This window comes from Chinchilla lanigera, unplaced genomic scaffold, assembly GCF_000276665.1.
Source record: "Chinchilla lanigera isolate Chin_1 unplaced genomic scaffold, ChiLan1.0 scaffold00037, whole genome shotgun sequence".
Lineage (NCBI taxonomy): Eukaryota > Metazoa > Chordata > Mammalia > Rodentia > Chinchillidae > Chinchilla > Chinchilla lanigera.
The window spans coordinates 11,180,843-11,208,723 of NW_004955438.1; the positions used below are offsets into that span (position 1 = coordinate 11,180,843).

A 27,881-nucleotide genomic window follows, 5' to 3' on the forward strand; every position below is an offset into this window, starting at 1 on the left:
GAGAGAGGGAGCGCGAGCGCGCGCGCGACTAGAGATTGAGCCCAGGGCTTTGTGCATGCTAGGCAAGAGCTCTACCATTGAGCAATCACTCCAGTCCTAAATTGCACACATTCAAAAAATTAAAATCATCACTGTAATCAAGGTAATGGATATACTAGCCTGGAAATATAGTCTATTAGTAGGGGATAGACAAAACCCTGGGTTTGATTCCCAGCACTGCCAAAATAAATAAATAAATAAATAAACCCCAAGAGCAAAAACCCCCCAGAAACCCAACTAAATAATGAACATTTCATCACCCCCAAAATTTTCAGGAACTGCTTTCTGTCTCTCTCTTACATCCTTCCCAGCTTCCAGCCCAATATCCAGACAACCAGTGACCTCATACAACATTTTAGAAAATGGAAACATATATAGTGACAGCAGACATGATCTGTTTATTCCATTTATGTTATGAAGGAAAAATTAACAAAAATACTGCCAAAATATTGCCAACTTTTTTTGTTGACCTGAGTTTCCAGTGGTGGCCTATAGTATGAGCTATGCAGAAATGAGCTCCCATGTGACTTACACTTGCTAAAAGCAGTGAGAACCCATGAATACTCCCCATCCGCAGGCTGCTTGTCTTGGTATCCTCTTGCATATTGCATGCATCCATGAAATAAGTCTGAGTATTTTCCTTTCTTAGGTTTTACATTCTCAATGTATTTGTACCTCTTTTGAACAGCATTTTTGCTCCAAATATATCTTGAATACAAATGTCTGATAGTGCCTTAGGAATGAACCCTTATGTCTGTGTAGAAATATGTGTTTTAAGAGGAATTTTTTTGGGGGGTAGGGATTGGAGTTCCTATAATGCATTTGTTTTGCTTATTTTTATATTTTTATTTTGGCAGTACTGGGGATTGAACTTAGGGCCTCACCCATGCTAGACATGCAGCCTATCACAGAGCTGTATCCCAGCTCTCTTTATTTTGAGACAGTCCGTCTCAGTTGCCCAGGCTGGTCTTGAACTTACAGGAGTTGTCTCCTCCTCCCACAGCCTCTGAGTAGCTGAGATTATACCACCTGTCACCTTCTTATTGAGGGTTCTTTTTTCCTTTTTTTTCATGGTCCTGGGCCCCATCCTGATAATAATTGTGTAAGGTTACCACTGTGAAGGTAAAATGGTGAAGTTAGTTGATGTTATTTATTTATCTTTTTGTTATTTAACTGAGTTTTTCTTTGTGGTGATGGAATTGAACCTGGTACATTACACATGCTAGGCAAGCACTCTGCCTGTAACACCTCCAGCTGCTACTTTAGATTCAAATTTTTAAGTTATGTAGAGTTTTGCGTGATTTTAGTTTATTTGATATTGCTCCAAGTGTACTCTACTGAGTAATTTGAGATCTGGTTTTACCAAATATAAAGATATAATCTGGAGAAATGAGTATTTTTGAAACATTGTAAATAAAACCAAACAAGACTCAGTTACTATTCTTTACTAGAATTTTCTCTGACGATAATATATATGGTTAAAAAGATTTCTTTCAAGGACATAAACACACTCTTGATATTGATTCCATAATCCTCGATGCCTAGTTTTATTCCAAGGATTTCATCAGTTATCCCTAGTTCCTACTCTAGTAATTGGAATATTTGTGGAATGAAGAGGAAAAATTCAAAGCTGAGCATTTTTGTCTGACACAATTCCAACAGAGATACTAGTTCCTAAAACTATATCTATATTTTAATGCACATCAGCGTAATACGAATATTAAGGAAAACAAAAAAGATTTGATATACTTTTCCTTTTAAATAGATGAAGAACTTCCTGATTACATTATGGTGATGGTGGCCAACAAGAAAAGTCAGGACCAAATGACAGAGGACCTGTCCCTGTTTCTAGGGAACAACACAATTCGATTCACCGTATGGTATGTTTCTGAACGTCTACGCCTTGCACTGCAGTTTGCAGAGTAGGTGTTTTGTCGATTGTTAGGTCAGCATGGAGAGGCAGTTTGTGAGTGATGAGGGCACAGCCTCTGGAGCTAGTGCCAGGTTGAATCCTGGCTCTGCATCTTGCTGTATTTCTCTGTCCATAAAACGGGAACAGTAAATCACTTGCTTTATAGAATTCTGAAGGTTAAAAGAGCAAATGCATAAAAGCGCTTGGGGCTGGGGATTTAGCTCAGTGGCACAGCGCCTGACCAGCAAGCGCAAGGTCATGAGTTCGATCCCCAGTACAGGCAAAAAAAAAAAAAAAAAAAAAAAAAAAAAAAAAAAAAAAACGAAAAAAAGAAAAAAAATCAGTAACATAAAAGTGCTTGCAGTCTGCCTGATCCCTAGAGACCCTCACGTATGTCAGTTGCAATTGCTGTGTTTCCTTCGTAAACTACATCTTATTCCTTCCCCCAACCAAACCCAGTTACAAACACCAAGCACCAGATGTAGTTTAGATACAATTTTCTGTTTTGTTTTCTCCAAGTTACCTTATAAGGGGCAAAGTTTTTTGGCATTATATTTAATTTTTTTGGCTTTTTTCACTTTTAAAATTCATTCTTTAATTTGATAAATGAAAACTTCCGTCATCTTTAAAGTTTGGAGTTTTGAACTAAGCAGCCTTGTTCTTTAACATAAATTACTCTTATATTTTGGAATTTCCTTCTCTGAACCACATGGGCCTTTAGTTAGGAATGTTGACTAAAGCTGTGGGAATCAATTAAAGAAAGCCAGGTCTTGACACCAGGCTTCAGGTAAAGTGAGAATGGGAGGAGATAGTGATAGAGCTGAGAACAGGCAGGAACATTCCTAAGAGCTCTGAGAATGGGAGCAGCCACTTACAGTGAGAGTTGGTGGAACTGAGTAGAGTGAGCACCTCACCTTAACTTGAGTGGCAGAAGACTTGGATAACAAATAGGCACTAAGCAGAGATGATGCCTATTAACCTCTTGCCTTAACTCAGAAGTCTTCCAGTGTTTTTGTCCTAGTGGGCAACTACAAGCTTTATAGCTTTTCTGCAGCCATCTTGAAATTTTGCACAGAATTCTCCGGGCCTATACATTGTTAGAGTATAGGTCCTCACACGTGGCTTTAGTGTAGGTGGTCTAACGTACTTAGGAGAGTTTATTTCATTGCTTACCAAATAAAAGTGGCCATAGTGCTTTAGTCTTTACCAGTGCAAATAGTTTATTTATTTTTGGTTTGTTTAATAAATGTTTTTGTTGACCTGATGTTTGGTTTAACCTTTGGATCACCTTCGATTTGAGTCCAGCTTCTATTAAATGGGCCATTGACCTAGCATATACTCTACCAGATAACTTGATGGAATACTTTAGAGATATTTATTAAACAAACCATTAACCAAATTTGAATTTAAGCTAAAATTAAACTACCTTGTCCTTAACACAAATTCAGTTCTTTAATGTGTACTGATGCAGTGGATGACATCCTCATTTTGGTACCTTGCTTTCCTGACTTAAATGTTCATTGCCACCAGTCCCAAGCAGACCATCGTGATGTTTTTGAAGTCATGGAATACTTGTGTCTATTGCTGTGTACTGTTGGCGGGTGACTAGGGTTCTCGGTGAAACAGTACAGTGAGAAATCGGGTGCTTGGGGGAGCCTCTGGGAAGAGCTATAGGCCAAATTTGCCTTGTATATAGTTGCTAAAATAGGCTATATACTATATACAACCCATAAGTAGGGTTATGGCCTATGCTGGGTTATAGCAGTTACTTTGAAAGTAACAGTTACAGTGAAATGGTATACCATTTTCTGAGGTTTTTAGCTTTTTTTTTTTTTTTTAATCACCTGAAGTTAACTTTCTTGTCTTTAGCTCTCTAAATTATTTCTGGTTGTCCAGAAAACCATGTAAGTAGTTAAATAAGTAGAAACTGCTGGGCTAAGGGTGCAGATCAATGGTAAAATGCATATTTAGCATGCTGAAGGCTCTAGGTTGAGTTCCTAGTGTCATTGTGACAATGATACTATTATATAGTTTGGTTTTACGGTGAGCTCTATTCAGTCTTTAGTCCTCAGGAAGCAAAGTGACAGTTTTTGTGGACCAAGATTCCAGTCAGAAGAGACCCTTGCCCTTGTTTGTTTTGTTTGGCTTTGGTACTATGGATAGAGCCCAGAGCCTATGCACCCTAAGAACGTGCTCAGCCATCAAGCTGTACCCCCAGCTCCTTTGTGTTTATTTGCAGAGGCAAGGTGTTAAAAACAGTGAAGAAAATAATGATTTTTTGATTCACTTCTGTAATATTTATACAGTCTTCTAAAATGTGAAACCAGAAAGCTAATTTTAACATCACTTATCCATTAAATACCACCATATATCAATATTTATCTGGATAAAATGTGAATACATTTAGAGTAGCAGTTGAAATAAAATCTTAAGGGAGGCTTTATTTTTTGTGTTTTTTTTTTTTAGGCTTCATGGTGTATTAGATAAACTTCGCTCTGTTACAACTGGTAAGATTTACAAAATTGAGGTTTGTTTGGAATTCTTGTTTGCGATAGCATATGATTCATTTGAAAACCATTTACACTGTTTTGGAACACCTGAAACTTTGAAAAAGAGTGTTCATTTGAACATTATATAGGGGCACAATTTTATGAATTTTGTGAGTAGTGAATTTATCCAGTGATAATTTCATTGTGTGCGTAGGTGGGCGCAGTGGTTTTTTTCTCCTAAGGAAACAATTATAGATGTATGCTGAGGCTTAACTCCAAGAGTGTCTCATTGTGGTAATATTGAAAATTACTGCAACGTCCAGTACTAATAAATTAGAAAATTATTTTATTACTATGTGTGGAATATTGATGTGGAGTACTGTGAGAACACACACACTGTATATGTATATACATACATTATATATGTGAATCTATAAACTCTTCCTCAAAAAATAGCCTTTGATGCTGGGTGTGGTGGCACTTACGTGTATTCTCATCCACTCCAGAGGCTCAGGCAGGAGAGTTGTGAAGTTGAGGCCAGCCTAGGCACCTTACTGACACCCTGTCTGAGAGAGTAAAAAGGGCTGCGGATATAGCTCAGTGGTAAGAGTGCTTGTCTAGCATGTGTGAGGCCCTGTGTTCGGTCCTCAGTACTGTATTACAAAAAACACCTTTGTGGTAATTGGTTATTTTGTTTATATTTTAAAAGTTTTCCTCAGTGAGCATATATTGCTTTTGAATTGATTAAGAGAGGAAAAGTTTTAAGGTAATAAAAGAAGATTACAAGACCATGTATTTTTCTTTCTAGAACCTTCTAGTCTAAAGTCTTCTGATACCAACATCTTTGATAATAATGTGCCTTCAAACAAGAGCAGTTTCAGTCGGGGAGATGAGAGAAGGCATGAAGCTACAGTGCCTCCCCTTGCTATTTCTAGCACTAGACCCGAAAAAAGAGATTCCAGAGTTGCTACAAGTTCGCAGGAGCAGAAAACAAGTAATATGAGGTAAAGGGACTAGTCACACTTTTTCATTAAAATTTTTAAAGTAGACATTTTTTGCTGGGTGTGGTGGTGCACACATGTAATCCCAGCACTCAGGAGGCTGAAGCAGGAGGATCGCCGTGACTTTGAGGCCAGCCTTGTCTCTATAGTGAATTTAAGACTAGCCTGAAATACATAGACCCTGTCTCAAAAACAAAACAAGCATTTTTTGAGGATTTGGAGATAATTGATCTAATTTGATTGTGGAATATTTTTATTTTTAATAGACAGACTTACGACGATGGAGCTGCCACCCGACTGATGTCAACAGTGAAACCTCTGAGGGAGCCAGCGCCCTCTGAAGATGTGATTGATATTAAGCCGGAACCAGATGATCTTATTGATGAAGACCTCAATTTTGTGCAGGAGAATCCCTTATCTCAGAAAAAACCTGCAATGACTCTTACATATGGTTCTTCTCGCCCTTCTATTGAAATTTATCGACCACCTGCAAGTCGAAATGCAGAGAGTAGTGCTCATTTAAACAGGTTGCAGTTTCAGCCGCAGCAAAACAGTATGCATGCTGCTAAGCAGCTGGATATACAGAACAGTCGGGTGTATGAAACGGGACATACATGTGAACCAGAAGTGCTTAACAGCTTAGAAGAGACTTACAGTCCCTTCTTCAGAAACAACTCAGAAAAAATGATTATTGAGGTTTGTATTTTTTTTTTTTTTTGAGACAGGGTCTTGCTGTATAGTTCAGGCTGGCCTTGAACTCATTATGGAGCACAGGCTGCCCTTGAACTTCCAGTGATCCTCCTGTCTCAGCCTCCCCCTGCTGGGATTACAAGCATGTGTGCCACCACACCCAGCTTGTATGTTTTTAAATCCTGGCTTGTTAGGCTGAAATTGGTGGTTCTTGATACTAAACAGTATGTAAACTAGCTAACTACATATTGCAAGTTTATTTTAAATTGATTTTTCTGCTCTACTAGCCTCGCCATGGCTGGTTTCTAGAGATTTTTATATCACATCAGATTTTTATATCACATTTTATATGGTTATTGTTCACATTTGAGTTAGTCACTCCTATCTTACAGTTTTGGGAGAGGATTTAGGTCAATTTTAGATTGTTCATGGTAGTTGCTAGTAAATAACCGAGTAACTCCTTTTGCTTAGTTTCTGGGATGTCTGGCGTTTGACTTAGCTTTATTTTTTTACCTTACCGTTTTTTGGTGGGGAGTGTTAGGTAATTGCTAGTGAGCAACTAAGTTACTCTGTTTTCTTAGTTTCTTTGATTTCTGGCTTTTGAAATAACTTCATTATATCTTACTTTGCTGTTAATGGTTAGGTAAATTTTAGATTATTTATGGCAACAACCAAATAACTCCCTTTTATTTATTTCCTCAGTGGTGGTGTGTGCAGCTGTTTATATAATGAATGTAAAGCTTTTTTAAGTTTTGTTTCAGTTAATGGTTGGCTATTTGAAGTATTTACATTTTTATAAGAAACAATAAGTACCCTGTGAATTCTTAATACAGTTGTCTTTTTTTTTAGTAAATGAAAAAAAAAATGTGTAATAGAATCTTGTTATTTTCTGAGACTAGGTAAACATAAACTTAATCTGATTGCAGGAAGAAAATTTTCGAAAGAGAAAGTTACCTGTGGTAAGTTCAGTTGTTAAAGTAAAGAAATTCAATCATGATGGAGAAGAGGAGGAGGAGGAGGATGATTGTGGCGCCCGGACAGGAAGTGTGTCCAGCAGTGTGTCGGTGCCGGCAAAGCCCGAGAGGAGGTATCTGAGCACGGCGGTTGCACCTGCCTAATGCAGTCCCTCTGGGTGTCTTCTTTTTTTCCATGCTGGGGATCAAAGCTAGGGCCTTGTGCGTGCTGGGCAAATGCTTTACCACTGAGCTGCATCCCTGCCCCTTTCTGGATTTCTTAAAAAGGACAATCATGAAAAACATCTAATAGAATCGCATGTAGGATCGTCGGGAGTTCGAGGCCAGCCTGGGCTACAAAGTGAGCTCAAGGTCAGCCTGAACTGCATAGCGAGACCCTGTCTCAAAAAGACAAAAAGCAAAACAAAACAAAACAAAAGCTCAAAAAAAGACTACCATCGAATGAATGAATATATATATATGTATTTTTTGAGACAGGGTCTTGCTATGTAGTTGAGACTGGCCTTAAACTTACTATGTAACTCACACTGACCTGAAACTTGCAGAGATCCTCTTGCCTCAGCCTCCCAGGTACTGGGATTATAGGCATATGCTACCATGCTAGGCTTTCCATTGAATTTTTTAGAGACACGTATTACTGAGAATGAATTTGCTTAACATTGGAGAGGATTGTAGAGAATTAAAAACTAATTTGATGAAGGGGGAAGCCTTTTGTTGAGATTTGTTATTTTTAAAAGTTAATAAGGTTTCTTCCAGTCTAGTGGACTTTTTTTTTTTGGGTACCGGGAATCAAACTCAGCACCTTGCATATTGCCAGGCGGACGCTTATGCCACTGAGCTATATCCCTGGCACTAGTTGACATTTTCTAAACGCTACAGCTGGTCTATTTGAAACATAGAAAAGGCTGTCATAAGTCATAATGGATGGTTAGTATGTAAAGAACTGAAATTTAAAATGTAAAAATACCTTTTTAAAACTCTTTTAGACCTTCTCTTCCACCTTCTAAACAAGCTAACAAGAATCTGATTTTGAAGGCTATATCTGAAGCTCAAGAATCTGTAACAAAAACAACCAACTATTCTGCAGGTAATCTAAGTGTGGTATGTTTACATTGGGTAAGGGTAAGTTAAAATATTTGTTAAGTTTTGATACAGTAAATTATGTGTCACATGTCAAGATCAAAGTGAATTTCCTCTATAGAGAATGGTTTTGGAGGGAAATTTGATCAGTTTGAGAAGGTGTCATTGGAGTTTATAGTTTTTTGAGAACTACGTAGTACCTTTTACACCTTCATTCCTAAGTGTATGAAACAGACAATACAAACTTTAAAGGGAGAGTTTTTGTTTTGTTTTTGGTGACACCGGAGATTGACCCCGGGGCTTTGCATGTGCTAGTGAAGTGCTCTACCCCAAACTTTCTTAATTTTATTTTTAGACAAGTTCATTCTCATGTTGCTCAGGCTGGCCTTGAACTTTCAATACTACTACTGCCCAGCCTTCTGAAGAGATAGGATTATAGATATGTACTACCAATTCTTTCTTAAAAGGTCTGATTAAACAATGACACTTTCATATTAGATTCAATGTTAGATATAAATTTATGATAGGTAAAAGGTAGCATAATTGGATAATAATAAGTAGCTGAAGTTGGGGAAGTTTGTGTTTGGTTTTGCTTTGTTTTTATATGGCGCTGGAGATCAAACCCAGGGCCTTAGGCATGCTACTGCTCTGCCACTAGCTACATCCCATTTCCTGAGAGAAATTTGTTTATAACTTAAAAACAGGCAGAGTGGTTTCTTCACCTTGGAATCCATTAATAAAATATAGGAAAGAGGAACCAGTGCAATGGCTCACACGTATAATCCCAGCTACTCAGGAGGCTGGGGCTGCAGGATGATAAATTGAAGGCCAGGCCAGGCAATTGGGTGAGACCCTGTGCCGAAGTGATGATGATAAAAAGGAATAATGGTAGGGCTGGGGATGTAGCTCAGGGTAGAGCACTTGCCTGTTATGTATGAAGCCTGGGTTCAGTCCCCAGTACTGAAAACAAAAAACAAAAAACAAAACTCATTTGTGATGGCCTTGTCTTAATAGTCATAATACTGATAGTAGCACATCATTTTGTGATAGAATATTAAGATACTGCATGTATGTAAAAGAAACTTTATTGCAGAAGGCTAAAGCTGAAGTAGAGATGATGGGTGCCATTTTGTGGGGTTAAGTTCTATACTTTATGTCCCATTGTTGTAGCCGGTGTTTAAACCTTCGTGATAACAAGCTGATGGTAATTAACGCTGAAATTATTTTAATTTTTTACTAAGGGTTTGATCAGTGCTCTCTAGAGTATTGTTCTGCTTTTCATTCCCTCATATCTTTATCCCTTCTTGAGTGATTGATAAGCCATCACTTTTCGAACCTGGTACTTAGCTGTCTCCTTCATCACTAATTTAACCTTGAACTTAAAATTAAGTTTTGGCATGTAGAAAAGGGTTATCAGGCAAGGGCCAATGCTCGGAGTAACAAATGTAGAGAATCTCTATGACCTTGAAATACCCTCTAATAGTTGGAGACCCCCTGGATATTTTTTCTGGGGGTAGGACACTGGGGATGGAACCCAGGAGGTTTCACACTGAATTACATCCTCAGCCCTTTTTAATTTTTTGAGACAGGGTGTTGCTACTTTGCCTAGGCTAGACTTGAACTTGTGATTTTCCTACTTTAGCCTCCCAGAGTTTGGGATTACATGCCTGACTTGGAGATCCCAAAGTTTTAAGAAATAGCTTTGAAACATTCTTTCTTCGTCTAGATTACCTAAATTACAACTCAAAATTATATAAGATCATGAAGTAAAGCCTAAACTGCATTTGTTTAAAAGTGAACACGTGCCATACTCCTAGAGCCATATGCCTTAAAACATGTAGACATCGTTTATGTGTATATTGGTAATACATTGGCTCTTGTCTCAGGAATGTTGGAAGAAAGACTGAGGGGGATAGTCTCTGGCCTCTTGTGAACTCTCAAGTGTTCTAGACTCAGCGGCATTTATGATATGTTAACTATTGAGTTTTGATGTGTTCTGATGTTCCTTTGTTGTATTTCCATCTCTCTTAATTTTATGTTAAAGTCCCTCAGAAGCAGACACTTCCAGTTGCTCCCAGAACTCGAACATCTCAAGAAGAATTGCTAGCAGAAGTGGTCCAGGGGCAAGGCAGGACCCCCAGAGTTAGTCCGCCTATTAAAGAGGAAGAAACAAAAGGAGATAATACAGAAAAAAATCAAGGTAAGGATTTAAATACTTCACTTTCTGTTAAACTTTCTCAGGGGGAATTTTTTCAGGTGGGTTTTTCCAGAGTATTATGCTATGAATATTAGACCCAAAAAGAATAAGGGGTCATGAAGAATGCTTATACGTACACTTTTAAGAAATTCAAAGTTTTCATTATGAAACCAGGCATGTTGGCATATACCTGTAATCCCAGCTGCTCAGAGCCTAAGGCAGGAGGGTCATAAGTTCAAAGCTAATCAGGGCCACTTGGTGAGACCCAACCTCAAAACGCCCCCAATACACAAGGAATTTATTATGGAAATTTTTAATGTTCTCAAAAGTGGAAAGAAGTGCAGTAAACTCATCCATAGTGGATTTTGCTGGTTTCAAAGAAGTTTTTACTTAAAGATGAATTTATTCGTGTTCTTACCTTCCTGTTTTTGATCTTGCCTCTATTCTCCCTACCTTGAAATCTTGGTCTTTAAATCTCCCCTCACTTAGCATGCTGCCTCTGTGATCCATCAAATACTTGTCCCAGCGGCCTCACTTCACTTCTGGTTGATTTTTGTTTCCTTTTTTTTTTTTTGCCTCTTCCCCAAGCCTGACTTCTGCATAGTCTCCTGATTCCGCCAGTGTGGCTCACTGCGTGACTCCTGCGTGAGAGTCTCCCGCACCCTTACTGCCCGGGACTAGTGCTCTCAGCTGGGGTGTTAAGCAGCTGTGTTCCCTGACCCCTGAACCGTCCCCTTTCCACTCCTCGCAAACGTATTCCCTCTCTTCCCTTCAGAAAAGATTCCAGTTTGTTCCTGTCTTTCTACTAAGGTCTGATTTTTTTTTTTTTGGTTTTTCTCCGGTACCAGGAACCGAACTCACGACCTTGCGCCTGCCAGGCAAATGCTTTTGCCGCTGAGCTAAATCCCCAGCCCTAAGGTCTGATTTTTAAAGTTTTGCCTAAATGAAAAAATCTGTATTCACTCTATTTCCAGTTTTTTTGTCTGACCTTTGAATACATTTTTTCAGTCCTTACAGACCTGTGTTCTTTCCGTTTGTAGATTTCATGGAATTTTAGGATTACATCCTGTGCCTTCCTCTCCCACTCCTCTCCCCTCCCCTCCCCTTCCCTCCCCTCTCTTCCCCCCCCCCCTTTTCTGCCTCTCAGTGGTGTGGACTGAACCCATGGCCTTACACTTGTAAACGTGCTTTATCACCCAGCTACACCTCAGCTCAGGTGTTGAAAACAAAAAGACACATTATTTCAGAGTGAGCTAGAAGACACTGAAAAAATACAAGACATGGGTGGGTGTAGTGTTATATAACTGATCCCAGCTGCTTGAGAGGTTAAGGCAAGGAGATGACAGATTTAAGGGGCAGCCAGGGAGGTTTATCAGACCTTTGGCTTGAAAAGGTCTAGAGGTATGAAAGAGTGCTTGATAGCCTAAATGCGTGAGGTCCTGGATTCAAACCCTGGTACCATGCACAAACAAACAAAAAAATCCTCCAAATCCATGATGTGTAAAAATAACATTGAACAGAATTGGAAAAACTTTTGGAATGAATTGAGAAGAATTACAAGTAAAAATTTACTTAGAAATGAAGACTTTTGTGTGACACCCTAGGTTCAATCCCTAGTACTAAAAGAAAAAGAAAAGGAAAGCTGTGTTAGAAATAACTCAATAATTAGTACATTTTAATACCCTGAAATATCTTCAGAGACTTTGAAGATAAAGGGAGCAACATTATAAAAATCAAAAAGTAGAAGTCAAGAGAAAATGGCAGATAGTATGAGCAGCAGAGATGTAAGATATTCATAGTAGGGATCTCTGGTGGGGGTGGGGAACAAGAGAATACTTTAGTCTTTCAAGAAAACTTCTGACCGGGCATGGTGGCGCACGCCTGTAATCTCAGCACTCTGGAGGCTGAGGCAGGTGGATTGTTGTGATTTCAAGACCAGCTTTGGCTACAAAATGAGCTCAAGGCCAGCCTGAACTGCATAGCGAGAGCCTGTCTCAAAAAGACGAAAAAAAAAAGAAAACTTCTGAAGCCCGGCATGATGGCACACACCTATAATCCCAGCACTTGGGAGGCTGAGGTGGGAGGATTGCCATGAGTTTGAGGCCAGCCTGGGCTACGTATTGAGTTCAAGGCCAGCCTGAACTACAGAGTTCAAAAAAAGGAACTCTCAAAATAAGGAAAAAAAGAAAATTTCTGAAGTAAGGAAAAGGAAAAATTGAAGCTACTTACCAGAAAGTTTACATCTGTATGCTGGTGAATATCCGTTCACAGCCAGAAACATTTAAGTTTATCCAAGAACTAAGGGAATTTTTAAAAAGAAAACAAACATAGGCACACAGGCAAAAAGTCACAAACTTAAAAACTAGTTTATCCTCAGGTCTTTTATAGTATCACTTCATGATAGAAGGTAAATGACTAGTAGATTTAAGGTACTTCGGGAAGAAGATAGAGAATTTTATGTCCAGCAAAAATGATTTTCACATTTTTGTAAGGAATCTAATGGAGTATGAGCTTCAGACAGGTAAGAACCTGGTAGCAAGTTTTTACACACTCACATTGTGTTTTATGTGTAAGTATTTGTTTTTTTTGTTTTGTTTTGTTTTTTGTTTTTTTTTCCGGTACCGGGAATTGAACTCTCAACCTTGCACTTGCCAGGCAGGTGCTGTGCTGCTGAGCTAAATCCCCAGCCCCTTGTTTTATGTGTAAGTAAGTGGATGAGTTTTTCTTTAGGTTTGCTCCTGCAAAGGCACAGAATCATTGAACCGTCCCATAGCACTGAGTGTACCTAGTATGTAGACGGTGACTAGACTGCTTCCTATGTAAACAACTTAGGCTTCTTTAGAAATGTTTGATTCCTTGTCTGTGGCAGAAAAGGTTACGGTGATCCTAGGCTGTCTAGACATCATATGTAGCAAAGAAACTATCAGTGTGTGGCAGTCATAGCAGAAGGATTCAGGATTCAGCTTTCAGCGGTTCCCGCTGGTCACATGGAACCTGTGAGCTCCAGTAAGAGGAAAAGTGGCAGTGAATGAGGCTCTGTCAAATTATTCCTCACCCCCAACAAAAGTAAACCTTACTTGATCACCTTCCAGAGCAGTGATGGTGAACCTTTTAGAGACAAGGGCCCAAACTGCAAACCTGAACTGACTTCTTTATCACAAAGTGCCAACGCTGCAATTAAACCTGAATATTGAGGTTTGAGTTTAGAAAAAACAACTCATACATTAACATCTTTTGTCTTACATCAAAGAACATGTGTTCCATAGGTTTGCCACCATTGTTCTAGAGCATAATGGATATTTATCTTGAAAACTTGGTAAATAAAGCAATTGAGCATTATATTTTCCTGTAAAGCGGTACCAGTTGGTGACTGAATAGTACAGGAGTAGGTACCTGTTTTTTAAATAAAGTTTTATTGGAATCAAGCTATACCAATTCATGAATGGATTTTGACTGCTTTTTTGTTACTACATTAGTTGAGTAGCCTTGCACGTATACAGCCTTCCATGGTCTCAGAAATGTTTGTCAACCCTTGCTATGGTAAATGAGGTAAGCATCTTTTAAAAAAGTTAATTCAGCTAATAAGTGAAAACAAGGTAGGCTTTGAGGTGTTTCATTTTGTTTTTGAATGAATAAAAATCATTTGTTCTTATGCCTCCTGAGAAAAGAACAAACACTATATTAGTCTTGTCAAAGGACTGAATCTTAAGTCATGAAGCCTGCAACTCCACAGTCAGCTTGCAAGGTATAGAGGCCAGAAGAATGTTAATAGAAATGCATCATTAAGTATGCAACAGGTAGATTAAGTCTCTGGGTCACTTTATAGTTAAATGGTCTGAGAATTTGTAAAAATCTTAAGAAACAAAATAAAGGGAGCAAATTCAGTTTACCATATCCAGGAATACACACTGATGTATAAAACGGTGCAGAACCCCTTGGGCAGTACTTTAAAGACAGCTGTTGGCTACCTTTGGGGAGGGATGATTAAAATGGGGCACATGGCGAGGCATCTGAAGAGATTGGCAGTAAGTTCTTTGCTTGAACTGGGTGGTGGTTAGGCGTTTCACCTTAGGAAAACTCACTAGGTCGTGAATGGATTGGTTTGTGGGGGTTCTTTATTGTGATGTTTTAAAATAAAAAGGTTGAGTTGAAATGGTATCAAGTACAAATGTTGATAAGAACTCTTACTAGATTCATTTGTTCACAGGTGTAAAGTGATGGTAAGCAGTCTTTCTTAATGTGCTTACAGTTTTATAGTTCTGACATGTTTTAAAAATCTAACTATGTACATGTATTAACATGAGTTGATAGTGTGTTCTGTCTGGCCTCTTTTTTTTTGTTGTTGTTTGAGACAGGCTCAGTGTGTAGCCCAGGCTGGCCTCAAACTCACGCAGATCCCCCTGCCTCAGCCTACCAAGTGTTGCAATTACAGATATACACCCTCCCCTGACCTCTTTAGTTTTACTAGCCTGTCCACTTTACTATGTGTGCATTTTCACCTTTTATCTTGAGTCAATCTCTCACCTTAATTTGTTTTGTCAGTTTTTTGAAAGATTTATGGCCGCAACAATGATTTAGGCATCACTTACTCTCACTTAGTGTCTTTACTTTCTGTTTCATTGATTTCTACAGCTTTTTTTTTTTTTTTTTTTTGAGACAGGGTCTTGCTATGTAGTTCAGGCTGGCCTTGAGCTCACTTTGTAGCCCAGGCCTGTCTTGAACTCACAACTATCCTCCTGCCTCAGCCTCCTGAGTGCTGGATCACAGGTGTGTGCCACCACACCTGGCTCTGCTCTTATTTTGAATACATCCTTCTATATTTTTTTCTTAGTTTATCTAAGCCTGTAACTTCCAGTGTATCATTTAGATTATACATTGCTTTTGATGTACCACTTTTACTGTGTGTTACTAGTTTTGATACGTCTTCATTAAAGTGTCTTTAATTTCCATTATGATTGTTTCACCTGTGAGTTTTTGAAAGTGTTTTAAGAATATACAGGATGTGGAAGTTTTGGTTGTTTTTTTGTCTTTTAGTCTTTGTTTTCTCATTGTTAATTGTGGTTAAATAATGTGATCTATAAAATGCAAAGGCTTTGAAAACTGTTAACACTTGCTTAATGTATGATTAGTTTTGTATATCTTCACGTACATTTTAGAAAAAGTAGGCTAATTGTTGGAGGGCAGTTTTTGCGTTTATTGAGTGGATAAAGCTCTACTGTTCAAAACATGTGAGTTTCAGGTCTGCTGACCAGTCTGTAATTGAGAGTGTGTAGCTGCCCATCATACTGTAAACTTTACACTAACTTCTCTGTATTTGTATCAGTTTTGTTTTATTTAGAAGGTACTACTCATTATGAGCATACATAACTAAAACTACTGTAACTTTCTGACAAGTTGACTCATGTTTGTCGTGATCTGTGACTCCCTATACCAAAGGATGCTTTTATTGTAAAGTTAGTTTTACATATGTCTTACATAGCTATTTATGTAGAATTTGCCGTATATATTTTTATGTCTTGTTTTCAGTATTCTCTGTGGTTTGGGCATATGGCTTACCATCATAAAGCTGGGTTTTATTTTTTTAATACAGTCTGGATTTGGCTTTTTTTTTTCTTTTTTGTCTTTTTGATACATGGTTTTGCTATGCAGTTCATGCTGGCCTCGAGCCTTGAGCTCACATTGTAGCCCAAGCTGGCTCGAACTTGCAGCGAACCTCCTACCTCATCCTCCTGAGTGCTGGGATTACAGGAGTGCGCCACCACAGCCAGCGGCCTTTATTTATTTATTTGTGGCCTTTTTGAAATGGCGTCTTGCCAGTAGTACATGCTGGTTTTGAACTAGTGGAGATCTTCCTGCCTCAGCCTCCCAAGTACTGGGATTACAAGCGTGCACCATTATGCCTGGCTTGAGTTTGCCTTTTATTGGATCATTTTGACCACTTACTAGAATTTGTGATATAGTTGGACTACTTTCTGTCATCCTTTAAAGTTTCATTGATTACTTTTTAATAGTCCTGGTTCTTAATTTTTTGATTAGTTTATAATTTAAACTGCATTTCTGTTTGTTTAGTGGTTGTCACTGAAATTTTATTATGGAAATTTAACTTAATATTTTAGAGGTTAATATCCTGGCCTCATTTCCGAACAGTAAAAAGACTTAAAAAGATTTGGTCATACAGCTTTAGTTTTTACCTTCTTGACTAGCATTATGTTTTCAGTTTGGTTTTGTTTGTATTTTGAGGAAAGGTGTCACTATATAGCCCAGGCTGGCCTAACTCAGGGCAGTCCTCCAGCCTCAGCCTCCCAAGGGCTGGGATTATAGGTGTGCACTACCATTCTGGGCTAGTGTTTTTTTGATACATAAATTGAACACAATTATTATGTTCTCCGGTTATGTTTGTTTAAATTTACCTACATGTTTAGCATTTTGTTCATTCTCACATCTCAATATTATTTGGGGACCATGATTTTCTAGTATTTTAAGTGTTTTTGAAGTATATTTTTTGCAAGTTCCTTTTACGACCTCCTGTTGATGATAAATGTCCTGTTTGTTTACTTACGAATGTTTTTATTTCTTCTTGTTCTTGTGTGGTAGTTTTTGATGTAGACCTAAATCTAGGTTAACAGTAGTTATTTACTGTCAGTACCTTATATTTAAAGTCTGCCCAAAAAATTGTATAAGTCAAGAAAAGACAAACTTGTATCAAAATTTTAATACTAAGTTTATTGAGCCATCATGAGATTAATACAAGTTACCTCTGGCTGCAGCAGTTATAAAGGTGCTTGAGGTGGTGGCCGTTAGCTCCCAGACATGTGGTGGTATGGCGAACTGTTGAAGGATGTGTACGGTTTTGGGGCAGACTATATATTTTACTGTCTTCTGGATTCCATTGTTCTTGAGTGGACTTCTGTTATTCTAACTGTCTCTCCTTCCTTTGTAGGTGATAAGTCCTTTCTCTCTTCCAAGGCTGCTTCCAAGAACCTTTTTGTCTTTGGCGTTCTGCAGTTTTACTATGATTTGTCTAGGTGTGGATTTCCTTTATTTTCCTGTTTGAATATATGTTATATGCAAAAAACAGTTAAGGCATGGTGGCACCGTAATCCCAGCACTTGAGAGGCTGAGGTGGGCGGGAAGATTGCTGTGAGTTCAAGGCCAGTCTGGGCTACGTAGTGAGCTCAAGGCAGCCTGAGCTACATGAGACACTGTCTCAAAAAAACCACCAAAAATTAAAAGATTTTATGGTGTGAAGCATATGCTCACCATAGAAAATTTGGAAAAACAAATCAATGTGTAGTGTAACATCTGGTAGGAGATTAGAAAATAATCAGGTGGTATAGAAAGATTTAAAACAGAAAGGCAACATTCCTTGCTCCATTGTTCTCTACTCCTTAAAGTTATAACTTGTGTTTGACTTTTATTTTCTCCATGTCTAATAATATGAGTACATAATCCACTTTCTTCATTTATCAATTACAGATGATATCTATTGATTTCTTCCTGGGGTATGTCAGGATCTAATTTGTATCTTTACCTGGTCTAAATTCATAGTAAGAACCACTGTTCCTTTATTGGTTATATTTGTAATTTTCAGTAATACATCTAAATATCTTCTTGTCTGTTTAACTATATTTCATAGTATTCTGGCCCTAAGTATATTTTGGCATGTAAAAGGTGGACATTGATAGGTGTACAACCCACTCAGAAGGCTGAGGCGACGATAACTGCAAGTTTGAGGCGAGGGTGGACTCTATAGTAAGTTCAGAGCAGTCCGAACTACATAGAAAGACTCTACCCCTCACAGCCTCCCAAAACATATGGGCGTTTCACCCGCACCTACTTTTTTTACTCTTATATTGTTAAAGTTGATCAGATTTACATTTTGGTCTATTTTCCTGGTTCCTATGGTTTGGTACTTGGTTTGTAGGTACACTTAAAGTTCAAAACTAGTAAGAAGCACTTACATTAAGACTAAGTATTATCCATTACACAGACAGGATTACATTTTATTTCTCTTTTTTCTTTTTTTTTGTTCAGGGGCCAGGGACACAGCTCAGCAGCATAAGTGCCTGCCTGGCAAGCACAAGGTCCTGAGTTCAATTCCTAGTACTCCCCTGCCCCACTAAACAAATCCAACTTTTTTTTGTTCAGAGATTCCATGGAGGTTTTTCTTTGTTCCATAGATATTTTTCTTTTTTCTCTTCCCCTTGGCAGTGCTGGCTCTTTCTTTCATAGCTTTTTCTTTCCTTTTCCCTTCTGGCATTGCTTACCTGTATTACCATCTATTTTTTTTTTTCCCTCTGGAGAATGGTGTTTTATTAGAATTTGTAGGATTTTTAGCTTGAGGTCTTTTTCCATCTTGTTGCTGGGAAAAAAATTCACTTAAGATCCTTTCCCATATTAAGAGTCCTGGATTTTCAGCACGGGGACATTCTTATTCCACATCATAGTTTTTATAGCCACCCAGGGGATTGGGAAGCTCACTTACAAAAAGAGGGACAGTAAAATGGCTTGGCTTTTTATTTTGACACAGTTTTACTAAGGTGCCCGGTCAAGACTCCAGTTTACAGCCCTCCCACCTCTGCCTGCCAAATGCTGTGTTAAAAGCACATGCCGCTGAGCCTGGCTTCTCTGTTGTTGTCTTGCAGTTTCACTGTGATTGCCTGGATGGGGGACAGTCACTTTGGGACTAATGTGTCGTGCAAACTTTAGATTTGAAATGTGTTTTCTTTTGTGTGGGAAATTCGTGTATTCTTTTTTTTTTTTTTTCTTTTTTTTTTTTGGTACCGGGGATCAAACTCAGGACCTTGTGCTTGCCAGGCAGGCGCTTGTGCTGCTGAGCTATATCCCTGGCCCTATTATTTCTTTAAAAATGTACTGTTTTCATTATTTCCTTTGGAAATTGTGTCGGATGATCAACTACTTGGATCTTGTATCAGTCTCACATCTTTTTTATTTCATCTTGTTCTACTCTTTGAAAACTTCCTTTACTGATGCTCCTTCATTTAGAATGGGGTTACACCCTGATTAATCCCTTATAAATTGGAAAATATAGGTTGAAAATGCATTGAACACAATAACCTACTTACATTAGCGCAGTACAGCGCGGAGTAGTAGCTGCTGACTTGTGAGTGTACAGGCTGACCGGAGGCCACGGCTCGCGGCTGCCGCCCTGCGTGAGGAAGATGGCGTCATGCTGCATACTGCTAGCCTGGGAAAACGTTGAGACTAAAAATTTGAAGTACTATGCTATTTCTACTAAATTTGTATTTTGCACTATTACAGAATAAGTTGGGGGACCATCTGTGTCTTCAGGCTCCCCATGTGACTTTTCAGTGTGAGAAGTAATTTTTCAAATTCCCACAAGCTTTCTTCCTGTCACAGTATTTTTTCTCGTCGTATCTTATTTTGTGGGTGCAGTATCACTGAATTTGTCTGAAGGTTCTAATTAGAGAGATTACTTTTAAGAACTCTTTTAAGTAAGGGTTTCCTTCAGAGTCAGTTTCTGCTGTCTTTTTCTTGCCCTTTCATTTGTGGGATTGCTCCAGCAGTGTCTGCACGGAAGCTGCCCTGCAGGCGGGCTGAGCTCTGAACGCACCAGTGGGCCTTGCAGCGGTGGCGGAGTTGGCTGGAGAGCGCGTTGCTGTGCCTGTCCTCCCGCTAGTTGTCTAGGTTTTCCCAGATAATTTGCTCCTTCTTGTGCTTTTTTTGTTTGTTTTGTTTTAAAGGAAACCCTTTTTACGTATTAAATTTGGTCTTGCAAGTGTCTGCCTATGTCAGATCTCATGCTGTACTGCACATGAAGGCTTTAAATCCCTCCAGCCTGGACCTCACTCCTGGACTTCTAAGTCCTGTCTAACTGCCTGCTTTGTATTTATTCTTGGGTATTTAAGAAGTCATTGCAGCCTTGCCCAGAACTCAGCTAGTTTGCTTCTCCAGTCTGTTTGTCTGGTGTTCATCTTCACTGTAGATAGTGACAGCTCCAGCTTTCCAGGTGCTCAGGCCAGACTCCTCCCTTCTTCTTTCTTCTATGCTTAGGGCAGTTCTTTCCTCCTGTTCCTTCTTCTTTTCCTTAATCTCCTGCCTTCCCTTCTATCACCTGTCAGCCTCTGCCTTCAGGATATGCGGCATTCACCACTGCCCATCCCTTCTGCCGCTGTCCTAGTCTGTCACCACCCACGACTTGCCTTGGTTGTTGGGTGTGTGTGTGCCCTCCAGCCTGCCTTCTCCAGTCTGTCCCACACAGCAGCAGGCAGATGCTTTTAAACTAAGCGAGATCACTTTCCTTCCCTGCCCAGAACCTTCTGGTGGCTTGCTGTCACGCCCTGAGTATATATGTCCAGATCCTCTCCGGTCCGGTCGCACCACCTACCGCCCTCTCCCTCTGTCTCGGGCTCCTGTTATCTCTTAGGACATTTGAAAGTGAGTAAGCCTGAGGTGCTTGTCTTTTCCCCTTGAAAGGCTTTCTTCCAGATGTCCACATAGCTCACTCAAATAACATTTGTGGACCTTCCCTGGACTCCCGTCTTTATGCTCCCTATCTTCCTAGGGCTTTTTCTCCGTGGTACTTTCATCACCAACTATATGAAGACTATGTGTTCACAGGCCCACTGTCCCCAATACTGTGAATTGAACCTGGGGCCTTTGCACTGAGCTGCATCCCCAGCCTTTCCAAAATATTTTTTTATTTGGGTGCTGGGAATTGAACCCAGGACCTCCCTAGTGAGCCTCATTGCCAACCCTTTCAGAACTTTTTTATTTCTGAGACAAACTGTCGCTAAGTTGCCCAGGATACGCCTGAACTTGGGGTGCTTCTGTCTCAGTCTCCCAGAGGGCAGAGATTACAGGTCTGATGTCACCACGCCTGGCAGTTTCAGTATGGGTTCTCCAGCAGCGGGGGACTGCATCTATAGATGCTCATGGACTTTTTGATGGGGTTGATATAGATGTGCCTAGACTTTCTGGTAGGATTTTATCCCAGGAAACTCACCAAAACTTGAAACTTAGCAGTCTAAGATAACAGAGAGCTTACCTTAAACATGCATAGAGCACTTACATTGGCCTGCAGTTGGGCCAACTTCTCTGACACGTGGCTTATTTTACAATACAAAGCTTTTAAATCTCATGGAAAGTGTTGAATATAGCACACTAGGCTACAGTATTGGTTCCTTTCCTTCATAATCAGGTGACTGCTGTGGTCTGTGGCTTGTCATTGCCCAGCTTCACAAGAGAGTATCTTAGCACCTATCACGAGGCCAGAAACAATTCAGTGTGTGGTCTGTATATGTTGACGAGTTGAAAGTTGAACCGTCCTAAGTTTGGTTCCCATCTGTGCTTGACATAGATCATCTGGAACAAAAGCACTATGAAAGATGCTTAGTTGAAAGGAACTTTTCTATTCAGACCAAATTAGGGAACTCTACCTCCTTCCTAGGAGGTAAGCCTGCACTTAGAAATTCAACGTAATACGTATTGATTAGTTCAGTCTTGTAGGCATTTTGATGTGCAAAGTGGAATTGTAGGACTGTTTCTATACTGTTTCTATACATGTACCTATAAAATAGGAATTACACCACATGGAGTCCTGCGATGTTTCGTTCTTCTTCATGCATCATGGACAGAGAGATACAGCAGTATAAGATAGAGTTCGTGATGGAGTGTTAATCCAAGCCCTGCCATTACTGGTTGATTTTAACCCCTTTGTGCCCCAGTTTCTTAACCTGTGATTGGAGATAACTATTACACTCACCTCAGTACTATTGTGAGGAGTAAATGTTAAAATAGGTAGACTTTATCTGCTGATAGGTATTCACACTAAAATCCTTGGAAGAGCCTTTGCTTATTTTGCATTCTAAAGTTGACTCGGGCATAATCTACTGTAAAGGATGCATCTGTTTAGGTACTTTGGGCTCCTTTTTAAGTACCTTGTTTCTTTATGACGGAGCCTCTGACCATTTTCTTGCTTTTCTCATTGGGCTTGCAGACCTCTAGTGAACCAGTTGGTTTGCAGGTTTTGCTTGGCTAAGTAGGTGCTGTTCTTAATGTTGACGATAGCTGTCATCAGCTGGTGCTTTTTAAAAATTATATGAATTTGCAGTCTGGTAAATTTTACATACTTGGTCTGAACTTTGAAGAATTAATGTATGGACAGAGTGGAAAAATAAGTATTGTTATATAAATTCCAACAGTTAGCTTTTTCTTTGTCATTGCGAGCAGTAGCAATTTGATGAGGAAATCAAACCTTTTCTTTTGAAAAGGTTGTGATAAGTACTATCTACCAGCTTGCATCTTGACAAGTTGACATACTTGTTGGCTGAGGAGTAAGCCAAAGTGAAAACAACTTCTGAAACTAAGGCCATGCAAAGATTTTCCATGTAAATGGATTGGAAGGTGTTAATACTGTTAGGATATCAGTGCTCCTCAAGTTGATCAGCAGTTTCAGGTCAGTCTGTTGAAATTCCAGATGGACTTTTTGTAGAAATTGGTAAGCTGATCCTAAAATTTACGTGGAAATAGAGACTTCTGAAAAAGAATAATGTTCAAGGGTTTGTTTTTCAAAACTTAATCTAAAACTGTAATATAATAATCCAGACTGGGTGGTACTGACATACCAGTGGAACAAGGTCAAGATTCCACAAGTGGGCCCATATATTTATGATCATTTGATTTTTGGTAGGTGTGTTAAAACAATTCAAGGGAGAAAGAACAGTTTTTAACAAATAGTGTTGAGCTTGCTGGATGTCCACACAAAAGAATGAAATTGGGCCCTTTACCAGCTATCCAAAAACTAATCCAAAGTTGATCAAACACTTGCATTTAAGAAGTGAAAGTAAAAACAAAAGTGTGAACTATTAAAACCATTAGACCTGTAATCTCAGCCCTTGGGAGGCTGAGGTAAGAGGATATTGCAGGTTTGAGACCAGTCTGAGCTACAAAGTGAGCTCAGTGCGAGCCTGAACTGCATAGTGAGACCCTGTCTCAAAAAGACTGCCCTCCCCCCAGAAAAAACCTGTGTGGCCCAAGAATGAGTCAGATGTCCCATAAAAGGCTGACACTTCCCTCTAAGTGCTGCTCTCAGACAACACATAGGGCTTGTATTAGTGCGTTAAAACATTGTCATTGTGCTTTGTGGTGAGTATTGGTGTAAACTGTAACCGTGGCTTCAAAGACAGTGATGTCAGCAGTAAAGCTAAGAGGAAAACTGTGAGAACGATGATGATGGTTAAAGAAAAAAATCATTAAAAAAAGAAGGAAATCATTGTGAAATTTGTTAAAGTCCTGGAAAAACGAGTATATAAGTGTAATTTGGGGCCTCAGCACCAGTTATTTTGTTTTCCATGATTTCTTACGGGAAACGTTTCTTTCTGGTGTTCACACATGAATTTGGAATGAATTGAGTTTGACAGCTGAGGTATTGCTGTACCATTTAAGGGTAAATGAAATTTAAGGTACCATAAAACAAAATAGTCTGCAGCTTGAAAGTTACAGTTCAGTGGACAAAAGAGGAAAAGTGCGTTTATAGCATTGAGACATAAAGTGCTTAACATGAATATTTTTTTTTTTTTTTAAGAGCAGAATATATTTATTGAGGGGGACAGAAGTGGGGCCTCAGTGGGTTGCCCAAGACTCTCTTTTCTAGGGACTTTTATAGAGCAAAACCACGAGATGAGACGGGTCCAAGGTAGGGGAAAATGGACAAGACTATGGTCAGCCAATAAGAATTGTTCAGGTAAAACTGATTAAGCCGGGATCAAATGGGGAAGCGAGTCACGTAGCAAGGGGGCATGAATACAGAACAGGGGCTTTTCCTGTAGGGGGTTGGGTCAGGGAGTCTTCAAGGTGATGGCTACCTATTTAGAATATCAATCCCCCCATCCTTTGGGAGGTATGTGGGTGTGTTTGTTTAATCTTTAGTCTTGAGATCTGGCCCGAAGCAAGTACCGCCTCTCCATTTGTAAGGTGTCTTGTCTTCCATATTGGCTCCTTGGAGGGCCTGGCCCTGTCTGACTGCCTATAACATTTCTATCTAACTCACATATACCACATGGTCTATCTAATGAACCACATGCTTCTATCTAACTCATATAGACCTTCCTTATACCACATGGTCCAGAAGACTTTGTAGAAGGCTGGAACTCTGTCTTCTTTGTGTGTCTGGTAAAATTCTCTGCTGAAGCCACTTGAAGGCCATAGTAGTCCCACTGACTCCTATTATTTTATAGTAATAGAATTATTCATTTTGAGGCTAATTTATTAGTTTTCTCCAGGTTTTGCGAGCACCTAGCTTTTCAAAATGTGAGCTTATCTCTTTTTTAATATCTAGCATCAGTAGTATCTGTCCTGGTTTTATTATTGCCATTGAAAAGTCAGCTGGGTATCAAACTCTCACTCCTTGGAAGCCAGCACCTTCATCCTGCGGCTGGTGTTTAAGATTTTCCATTTGTCTTTGATGACCTCCAGTAAAGTTATACTGTGTCTTTGTGTAAATTTATGTGTTTTTTGGGGGGATTTATTGTTTCTTAAGTGTGACAATTTTGGAGGAAATCTCTCTTGTCTCTCAATATTTTCTCTGCCCCATTCTTTCTTTCTGCTTCATCTAGAAATCTGATTAAACACACATTAGTTCTTTCCATTTAGCCATCAGGATATTCTAATTTTTCTTTCACGTTTTTCTTTTTTTTTTCCTCTCTCTCTGCGCTATCCTCTGAGTGCTATATTCTCACTTATTTTTCAGATTTTTTTTTAAATTAACTAAACAACCTAACCCATCATATTTCTGGGAAATCTTTTGACTTTTTATGACTAAACTTCTTCTCGCTTGTAGCCTCTGTGATACTTGATAAATTCATCTGGGGTTCCCCCCATTTCTTTGGTCGCACCTACATTTGGGGGTGGAGGGGCTTGGAGGCACCAGGGAAGAGGGGCAGGAAGGGCAGCGAACGACCCGTCGCGGATGTACGCGGCCTTCCGGCAGTGTCCTTGCTCTTGGATGGGACAGCGAAGCCCTTCGTCCTGCCTGACCCAGGCTCCCGCCATCCGGCCTTCTCTCGGGTCACAGACGCCCTTCGCCGGAGGCTGGGCGCGGACGGCGCTGTTGCTGGAGGCTCCCGGGAACTCTCTGGGCGCCTCTGCTCCATCGCCCATCCTGGAACTCCCTAACTTCTGGCTGCACTAGGCGCGCTGTGCTGTGCACCGAGATCTTGCCAATCCTTCTGGCCAAGTCAAAGAAGGGGACGGGGTTCTGGCTCCCCCTGGGGAATCTCCACCTCAAGCATTCCCTTCCACCGGCCCAGAAAATTGTTACTGACCTGGGTCCTAAGTCATCTTGCATTCATTCCCTGTGACCTGAATCCATTAAGAGTCTGGCTTTGGGAAATTCAGGAGCTTTTGGACTATTGCTGAGGTCACATCCCTTCCCGGAAGTCTTGGTGCTTCACGTTTTAGCTGCTGCAGCCCTAACCATGTTCCCAGCTCCAGCTCTGCCTGGCCACTTCCTGCTGACCCTGAAGCCACGTGCAGCTTTTCTTACGTCTCGAAATCCTGCAGTTTTTCCGTTGTCTGATGTTCAGGGTCCTGGCTCCTTGATCCCACAGAGTCGTCTCCCATCCCTGAGCCTACGCCTTGCGCCTGTGCCCTGCGCCTTGCATTCACTCCCCTTAACATGAATATATTGCTTAATTTATGGTACATCTCTTTAGTGTTCCATCATGTGAGGTAAATAATAGAAAATTCTTTGCTTGTCATATGTTTCTTCTCAGCCAATCAGAAGCAAGAATTATTTTGTATGTAATAATGAGGTTACTAGGTGAGGAGCTATAAGTATGACCTAGAAGATACAGTGGCTACAAAATAGGACTTCTCAGTTGTAGCAAACAGAAAAATTGATCTGCTGTCTAGCATTTTCAGATTTTCTAACTCTAGAATGTACGGCTTTATTTTTCCAGTTACAGGTTTTAAAATGTTAGTCACTCTTAATACTTCTTAAGGTAACAGCATTGATCACTGCTTTTTACTTTTGATGAGACCGTTTAATGGGTTGTGAAGGAGAAACACCCAGGTACTAAGAACAGATTTTATGGAAATGTCTTCAAGATTTCAGTCACCATCTCTACCAGTTTCCTTCTCACCGGAACCGGCTGGTGTAGGTTCTGTAACAAACTCCTCTTGTTCACTAAGTGAGCTAGATAATATTTCCCACCTTTTAAGAAAAATATCAACCGACGTCAATGAAATTAAAGGAATGAAAGCAGCAATTTTGACAGTGGAAGCAAATCTTTTTGACCTAAATGTTAGAGTGTCTCAGAATGAAGCAAAAATTTCCTCTTTGGAGGTTAAAATGAATGAATATTCAGCATCAACATCTGAATGCAACAGACAATTGGAAGATTTTCAAGCTGAAATAGATTTTGAATCACAGTCAAGGGGTACTGATGTAAAAATAATCGACTTCCTTAGAAATACTGAGAAAGGTAAACCCCTTTATGCTGTTTTCTACATACTCCTCCTTTGACCTGTGTCTTTCCATGTGTCTCAACTGTAGCTGTGATAGAGTGGCAGCAAATAGAGAAGTGAAGTCTTCATGGGTGTGCGATTCACCCTTAAAAGCCTGGAATGTATCAGAATTCCATCTCTAAAGTGATGTTTTGACACTATTGATGAATGTGAAATGAAACCCTTGAAATGTGACATAACAGTCCTCCTCCAAATATCTGTGTGTAGTTATTTTAGAATTTATGATTCTTCCTTAGTTAAATATGTAAAGAGACCTGTTGTAGTATTTGAACCTGGTTCTTGCATTTAAGAGCGTTCTTTTTATACTCTGTAATATGTCAGCTTCCCACACTGTCCCAAAGAATACAGCGTGACCATATGACACTTGGATTTCAGGTCTGCTCCTCAGGATATGTATTTTTCTCTTGGTAATTTTGGAAGAAACTTATCCTTTTCTGGACATACCGTTACATGGTAATTAATATAACATGTTTTAATAGCAAGTAATGAATAAAATGTCAGATTGAATATAATTTTTATAATTTAAAAGTACCCTGCAATGAAAGGTACTTAGTGAGATCTCCCACTTACATGTCTGCAGCTGAGCAAAGTCTGTCCTTGTGAAGTTGCACATAACAGATACACTCTAAAAATCAGCACGTAAACATCTTGCTAGGATTGAAGTGTTGGAAACCTTATCATTTCTGTCCCTTTTTTTATACCATAGCATAAAGCTTGTCTTGTGAATTAGTGCCTGACACCTGCTAAGCACTGTGTATAGTGCTTAGGGTATAGAGAAGTGTAAGACCCTTCCTGTTCCTTAGACAGCTTGCAAAGATAGTTCATTACTATCTTATGCAATTTGGCAAGTAGGAATGTTAGTAAGAATTAACATTGTGGACCTCGTATTGAGAACTGCTTCTGTGAGCTTTTTAAGGAAATGATAAATACTCTAGCCATGTTTTTTTTTTTTTTTTTAGCTTTTTAAGGAAATGATAAATACTCTAGCCA

General features: G+C 39.5%; 1 protein-coding gene across 5 annotated transcripts in view; it reads left to right on the top strand.

The window, feature by feature from the left end:
• Zc3h14 (zinc finger CCCH-type containing 14) overlaps positions 1-27,881 on the top strand; it is a 49,852-nt gene that overhangs the window by 6,994 nt on the left and 14,977 nt on the right. For 4 of the 5 annotated variants that reach the window (XM_005390262.2, XM_005390258.2, XM_005390261.2 and 1 more), the window contains exons 3-9: positions 1,805-1,919; positions 4,418-4,458; positions 5,249-5,444; positions 5,708-6,137; positions 7,058-7,218; positions 8,092-8,192; positions 10,230-10,385. In XM_005390262.2, the coding sequence (XP_005390319.2) occupies positions 1,805-1,919; positions 4,418-4,458; positions 5,249-5,444; positions 5,708-6,137; positions 7,058-7,218; positions 8,092-8,192; positions 10,230-10,385 (1,200 nt within the window). Of the gene's footprint in view, positions 1-1,804; positions 1,920-4,417; positions 4,459-5,248; positions 5,445-5,707; positions 6,138-7,057; positions 7,219-8,091; positions 8,193-10,229; positions 10,386-26,247; positions 26,849-27,881 lie in introns of those variants that run through there. The other variant, XM_005390264.2, reaches the window with a different exon arrangement.